Source organism: Monodon monoceros, unplaced genomic scaffold (genome assembly GCF_005190385.1).
Source record: "Monodon monoceros isolate NGI ecotype Baffin Bay Population unplaced genomic scaffold, NGI_Narwhal_1 Contig1492_ctg1, whole genome shotgun sequence".
NCBI lineage: Eukaryota > Metazoa > Chordata > Mammalia > Artiodactyla > Monodontidae > Monodon > Monodon monoceros.
Window position 1 is genome coordinate 1 of NW_021697349.1, and position 7,228 is coordinate 7,228.

At 57.7% G+C, this 7,228-nt stretch overlaps 1 protein-coding gene across 1 annotated transcript; it reads right to left on the minus strand.

The window, feature by feature from the left end:
* Positions 1-66: 66 nt before the first annotated feature.
* On the minus strand, positions 67-7,189 carry LOC114889055 (noelin-like; the record flags this gene model as incomplete). Its single annotated transcript, XM_029212297.1, has 4 exons — positions 6,961-7,189; positions 4,923-5,072; positions 4,146-4,217; positions 67-222 (listed from the first exon to the last, which is right to left on the minus strand). Coding segments are annotated over exons 1-4 (528 nt in total), but the record flags the coding sequence as incomplete, so codon positions are not given.
* Between the last annotated feature and the right edge of the window lie 39 nt (positions 7,190-7,228).

Genomic DNA, 7,228 nt, shown 5'->3' on the forward strand with positions numbered 1-7,228 from the left:
GGAGGAGGGGGAGGGGGAGGGAGAGGAAGGGGAGGGGGAGGAGGAGAGGAGGCGCAGCACACATACCTTGAACTGCCTGGCCAGGTGTTGCTTATGACTCTCCTCCACCTGTTTGAACTTGGACTCCAGTCCTTTCATTTGGCTCTCCATCTTCTCCACGTACTGCAAGTCCCTCTGAGTCCGCCTGTCCAGGACCTCTATGGATTGAGACATGTTTTGCACCTGTCAAAAAGGCAACAGATTCAAGGACGGAGCTGCGGCAGGTGCCTGCAGACCTCATTTGCCTCCTAACGAACAACAGTGGCCTTTTCCACATGGCCAGCCCACTGGGAGCCAGAAGCGGCTCGTGCGTGACTTACTAGTTAATCACCAGCAGCAGGGATTGTTATGACCAAGAACCCCCCAAACACAGCAAATTGGTTCGGTCAACATTTCTTCTGCCATCTTCCAGGACGTGTTCTTACAACCAGGGGTGCAGGGACCTCTGGTTCCCTGTTGGTCATAGCTCCAGGCATATGGCTTTGGGTGATTTTTTTCTTCTTTTTTTGGGGTGCGTGGGCAGGGGATTGTTTCTAGTCTCTTTATTCTGCAGGATGAAATCAGTCAGGCAGGCATAAACACCAACAAAGATGAACAGCATAGCTGGGCTTCCCCCATCTCCAGGCGCAGACCTCTTTCCCCCTAAATCTCACTGGGTGTCTCGCTCAGAGGGCTGATTGCATAAGCGCAGTGCTCGGGAAGCAGGGGACTGGGCTCCCAGATTCTGCATCTTGCACGTCATCCGTCACATCCCACAGTATCATAGGTAGGTGACTGTTCTGAAAACATGTACATTCAGAACAGAGATTCAGGAATCAATCACCCAGCAAATGAAGAATCTCTGTTCTACACCTTTACAGGCAGATCTGAATTGAGTCTAGCCTCAAGATGAAACTTTAATATTCAACAGGGTTCCAGAGAGCTTCAAAGAAAAACAGTTTTAGTGCAGCCACCTGCCAGTGCATTTTATTTTCAGGAAACTGGCTTGCGCTCCTGTGCCAATGCATTTGGGGTAGCAGGGAGGTGGAAAAGGCTCAGGGTGGCCAAAGTGCTGTTTGGGTCATTTTCTCAGAATCGAATCCAATTACCAGTGGGAAGATACCTCCATAACCGCAAATCTTCATTTCTGTTTTCTTTTTTGCTGAATTTGCAAATACCCTCCCTTTTTTGGAACTAAATCATTTGGGTATGAGGCTTAGCTTTGCCTGGTCAGTAAAAGAAGAGAGGATAGTGTGGTTTGCACGTCTTAAGGTATGTCCTTCACCCCCCGCAAATAAAATAAATGAGAAAGAGAAACCCAAAGGAGGAAAAACTGATACCACTCAGCTCAGCGCTTAAAACTGCCTGGGATTCTATGGCTTGTTATTTGAAAGTAATGCACACGTATTCAGTTTAAAAATTCAGGTTTGTAAAATACAGTATGTGGGTGACTCTGACTCGCTCTGATCCTTTCTGTTTCGATGTTTTAGGGGAAACTGAAATATACTTGCTCTGTTACCTCAGGTCTTCCTGTCCCCCTCAACAGTTTGTTCTGTCACTTTGAATAACTGAGGACTTCTTTTGAGAAAAGCTGTATTTCCCTTTATCCTTCCAGGCCCAGCCCAAATGCCACCTCCTCCAGGGAGGCTTCCCTGATGAGCCAAGCCAGAAGTGGCTGCACACCACTTGGAAACACCATCACCTTGTTGGCACCATGCCTGCATGGCAGTGACCCACACCCCTGTCTCAACTGCCTTGCTGGACAACGGGGGGAAGTGGACAGGCCTCATTGCAAGCGCAAGGCCCAGCACCTAATGCACAGCCGTAGGGCGGGAGGAAGGAACAAAAATGACAGCTCCAGTCAAGACCCCTCCTCCTCCTCCTCCTCCTAGGGGGATTCTTGATGGACAGCAAAACCCTCAAGGCTGCCGCTAAAACCTGCCGAGCAGACGCTGCGGGACCCTCGCGGGCTTCAGCCTGGTTCTTCTGCTGGGGCCACACACAGCCCTCTGGGCTGTTCAGCTGCCAGAGAAGGATGCTTTTAACACATTTAAAAGTTTTTAAATTAAATTTAGAAAACATATTTTCAAGATGCTAAGTCACTCAGTCGCTTTAATACGCCCCTCCTATAGTCCTTCCCAGGCTGGATGAGCACCTCCCTCTCCGGCTGACCAGAAAGCAGGTAATCAAGCCCCAGGCGGCCATCACACTCCTGCATCTTCTCTGAGCTCCTGGTCTAGAGGCCCCGCCTCTGGGCGCGTCCATTCTCTTACCTGTAGGATGTGTCCCCGAGAAGCCAACTGAGGAGTTCAAGGTCACACAGCTACCAAAGGCACAATCCCCCACCCCGCCCAAGGTGGCTGCAGGTGCCGAGGGCGGCAGCAACCTGCCCACGCAGCTGGCCTGGAGGCGAGCACTGATCGCTAATACTTATGGGACGTTTTCTACGTTCCAGGCACCGCTGAGCCCACTGCGTTATGGATCTCATCCGATCCTTACAAAACTCTGGGAGGTGGGCACTATTTCAAGTCTCATTTGACACAGAAGGAGACCAAAGGCTCAGAGAAGTTAAGTGCCTTGGCTACTGTCACACAGCAGACAGCCACCATGCAAAGCCCGGACCGACTCCAGAGCCCACACTTTGAAGCTCTGGGCCATAAGCTTCTTCAAAGAGAACAGAGCCTGAGGCCCCTGCCCGCCCTTTGCCATGGGTCCTCAGCCCTAACGCGGGGTGAGGGCCTGGCTTTCACGAGACACTGGTGCTAGGTTCCTCTCAAGACCGCAGGCCAGTTCAAAGCAGCACCTCTGGGCTTGGGACTGAAGGCTCCACTTTTGGAAGCTCCTCACGTGGGTTTGAACAGGATGCCAGGCTGGAGACACAGGCACAGCTGGGACCACAGGCCCACGGACAGAACAGATGCTCAGATGGTGCCCACCGAGAAGGAAAGAGGAGAAGGAGGCTGGGGAAGGAGTGAGGGACGCACAGCCCTGCCCTTCTCACACAGCAGCCAGGCCCTCTATACAACAAACGGCTTCTGCCCCAAGAAGTGGCGGCAGCACAGTGCCCACGAGGGTGTAAAAGCGGGCTTTAAATGTTTAAGCAGTAACGCTGTGGTATACACAGGCAGGAAGGAGGCCTCCAAGGCCTGTGTTCCCAGGGGCTCACAGAGCTTTCTGGAACTGACCACGGCCTCCCAAGGGCTTGAGGGGCCACCCCCCAGCCACCCGAGGGCCCTCCGAGCTCCACCTCCCTCCTCTGCAATAATGAATAATTAAAGGCCCAATTAGGCTTCGGTCTAGTCTGGTGTCAATGAATGTTTGTGGAACCTGTTACATACATTTTTCTTTAATTCTTTTAAAGTGATTTACTGGGGTGACCAAAGACGGCAGCACAAAAACACACAGGTCCTCAGAGGGGAGCCAGGCGGCAGCTGCCCCAAGCCCTCCTCCTGCCCGGGCCCCGTCCATACAGCAGGGCCGCGACAGCCTCAGGGACGCCCCTCCCTCCCCACTGACTTCAAGAAAGGGACCTGCTTTGCCAGAACCCGTGTGAGGGTCTGTGCATGAGCCGGGCTTGAACCGAACTAGACAGACTCCGCCGGCTGCCGGGCCTCCCTCCGGGGTGGTGGCTCTCCTCCCAGCGCAGGCCCCCCAGCGCTCCTCAGCTGATGGAGAAGTCTCGGCTTTACTGAGGGTGTGTGTGTGTGTGTGTGTGAGTGTGTGTGTGCACATGCAAATTTGTGTGTGGTGTATGTGTGTCTGTGTGAGCGTTTACGTGTAACATGTGTGGTGTGTAAGGTGTGTGTGTACGTGTGAGGTGTGTGTGGTCTCTGTGTATCTGTTCAGTTATATGTGGTGTTTGTACATGTGTTGTGTGGTGTGTGTACGTGTGAGGTGTGTGTGTGGCCTGCGTGTATCTGTTCAGTTATATGTGTGATGTGTGTGTCGCGTGTGCGTACGTGAGCATGTGTGTGTGGCGTGGGAGGTGTGACCCCTCTCCCGCAGGGCGTGAAGGGGCCTGATGTGAAACGCACCCTCTCCCTGGGGAGGGCGGTGAGTGGAGTACTAGGGCCGCCGTTTCTCCTTCTCCCCTCAGTAGCTCCCAGGACAACCGGCGCTCAGGTTACCTGAGACCCCAGGGTTCCCAGGCGGAATGTTCCAGGCAGCGGGTTGCCAAGATCCATGGGGAGCGCCAGCCTCTGTGGGGTGCAGAGGTCGCGGGCCAGGTGGGAGGCCGGCCCCGGGTTTGAGAGCCAACCCGGCTTCCTGCTCACTGGCTGTTTGCCTTGGGAGAGTCAGCCCACCTGCCTGGACCCAGATTTCCACTTCTTAAAACGGGGTGAAAACCTTGCCACCTTCACCTGGCTCTTGTGAAGATCAAGTGAAATAACGGATTCAAACCGCAAGTGCTGTGCCCAGGTGGGTCACAAAGGTGACGATTTAATCTGCTTTTGCACCGGGAAGGCAGCCATGGGCGTGAACGCCTGGCCTGGCTGTCACCGGGTCCAACCACTCAGCAGCAGGGGGCAAAGATGCCACCCAGCGGCCCTGCTTCTGGGCTCCGAGGGAGCTCTCCCAGGTTCTGCTGGGCAACAGCTCTGAGCCCTCTGGACCGCAGGCTGTGGGCGTGACCCAGAGACGGCGGTGTGGGAGAGGAGCCCCAACTGCTCCCTCGCTAAAGCCCACGTGGCTCCCAGTGGAGCTTTTCGCCTCCTCCTGGGCAGCCCTGGGGGAGTCTCAGTTCCTCCCTCCCTCCCTCCCTCCATCCATCCGTTTCATTCATTCACCAGTATTCCTAGTGGGCCATGCCAGGGAAGAGTGAGGTCTTGGAGCTGGGACGGACCTTGCTGCTAGCGTGGGCACACAAATGCACACACACGCGCACACACCCTGCACAGACTCACCTTCTCCAGTAGCTGCCTCAGCTGTTTCGTGCGGGCATCCCGTGAACACATGGTCTGCTGGGGGGCGACCACCGTGCAGATGCACCTGCCCTCACTGTCCTGGGCAGAGCTGTACACCTGCCAGCTCTCCTCAGGGTTGGTGGGCAGCACCTGGAGAGCATGTGGAGCGAGGGAGAGGGAGGGAGAAAGGTGAGACCAGAAAGCAGCGCACCGGGATGACCGTCCACGTCCAGCCCCTGGGAAAGGGCAGAAAGAAGTGGTCCAAAGACATGTGCCGATCGTGGGGAGGTAAAAACAGGGAGGAACACAGACGGTCTCCCATCAGGATCCCCAGGGCTGGAAGGGAGTCAAACAGGCATGACTCTTTAAAACATTTTTTTTAATTCAAGGGATTTTTAAATTTAGGGGATGTTTGGAGTTTTGGCATCTGACCCAACTGATAGGCTAGGTGGAGGGGAGGGGGGACCGGAGACTGCATGCTGGTTGACTCACAACGGCACGTAACTGAGAAATAGGATCTCCTCCCGTAAGGTGAGCATGGGAGGCTGGCGCAGCTTCTCTCTGCTGCTCCCTGGTACTGGAGAAGCAGAACCAGTGGTACTAGCCGGGATCCAGCAGCCTCTTAGCCCAGAGCTGCGATGACCCCGAGCCCCAGCAGTGTTCCTGCTGGCGGTCTGGTGAAGGCTGCCCGCAAAGATGCTGGGCTTCAACTCTGCACAGGCTGCCACCCACTAGCCATTGGGCAGATGTCACCAAGTTGCTGGTGACATGTTGGGCAGGGGTCACACCCAACCTCAAACCTGAGGTGTGCCCAAGGACGGTCACGAAACCAGAGCTGCACATGGCTGCTGACATGGTGACATGGCTGGTGTCACCTTGCAACCCAGCTCAGGTGGTCCCGCCCATGTACACGGGGCAGACAGACACCACTGTCCGAAAACACCCCGGGTACAGACCCTGCAGCCTGCCCGGTGGCCTCAGGTAGTCACCTCCCTGCTATCTTTAGCGTTGGTATGGGGAGAAGTTGGGTGGAGGGAATCCACAGTAGATACATTTCATTCGATTCATTTCCAACCCCAGGAGCTCAGGACCCAGAGGTAGGAACAAAGTCATCAGGAAGAAAATGCCGCCTGCAGTTCTCGAAAGAGCAGGTGAGGTGAACGGATGACCATCTTACAAGGGGTCGCCAGGAGACCTCCTCCCCGAGCACTGCGCCCTTGACAGCCCAGAGGGAGCGCGAGAGGGAGCCGCGTGTCCTTCACCTCTCCTTTCGGCTTAGAGGGAGCGAGCCTGAGGCGCGCCCCTTCCTCCGCCGGCCCCGCCAGCGGCCGTTCCCCGGTGGCTCCGGCTCAGCCTCCGCTCCCGCCACCACCTAAGTCAGTCCAGTCCAGAGGCGGCCCTGGCCGCTCACCCCCTCCCCCAACGCATCGCGCGGAAGGCAAGGGGCGAGCCCCGCAGCTGTGGCTCCCCGGGCCCCGCCCGGCCCCTCTACACCCTCCGCCGGCGGGGACCTTATGGATCTCCGCATGGGGATGGGGAGAGAAAGACGCCTTGGGACTTTGAGGGCAAGAGCTCCGGAGCCCGCCCGCCCGGGCCCCACTCCGGCCGGTCCAGTCCGGCTTTTGCAAAGTGGGGCGGGCTCAGTTCCCAGCCCCGGCTGGACCCAGCCAGACTGGGGTCCACCGCGTCTCCACCCCTTACTTGCTGAGTGACCTTGGACAAGTCCCCAAGACCCCTGCTTCAGTTCCCTAACCTTATCAACAAGGGACTTATTAGTTGAACGAGGACTCCAAGCCTCTGAGTCCCTGGGCAGGCTCCCCGGCCCCGCGAGGGGACCGGGCAGAGGCAGCAAGCGCCACACAGAGGGGACCGCGGTCGGAGGAGTGGCCGAGGCTGGGGTGTGGGGAGCAGGGTGGCCCCCGCGCGTGCCCTTGCCCCTGCGCCCGGCTCCCCCGCGCGGCGCCCTCCCGCCCGGGGCTGGGGACCGGGAGGGAGCGGGCGAGGAGGCCCCGCCAGGGCGGGCGGCGGGCGCACTTACGCCGGTGCTGCGGTCGAGCGTCCCGCCGCTGGCCGCCGAGAGCTTGGTGGTGTTGAGGCCCACCAGCGAGGGCAGCGTCTGGGACATCCAGTTGGTGATCATGGCCATGGTGCTGAGCACAACCCCGATCTTGAGCAGCGGCACCGACATCGCGCCTGGAATGCCTCCTGCGCCCGCGCCGCGCCGGCGCCGGCTCCGCGCCCCGGGCAGCTTTCAGGCGGCGGGCTCCGCGGCGGGCAGGGGCGCCCGGCCGTGTCCCCGCGCCCCA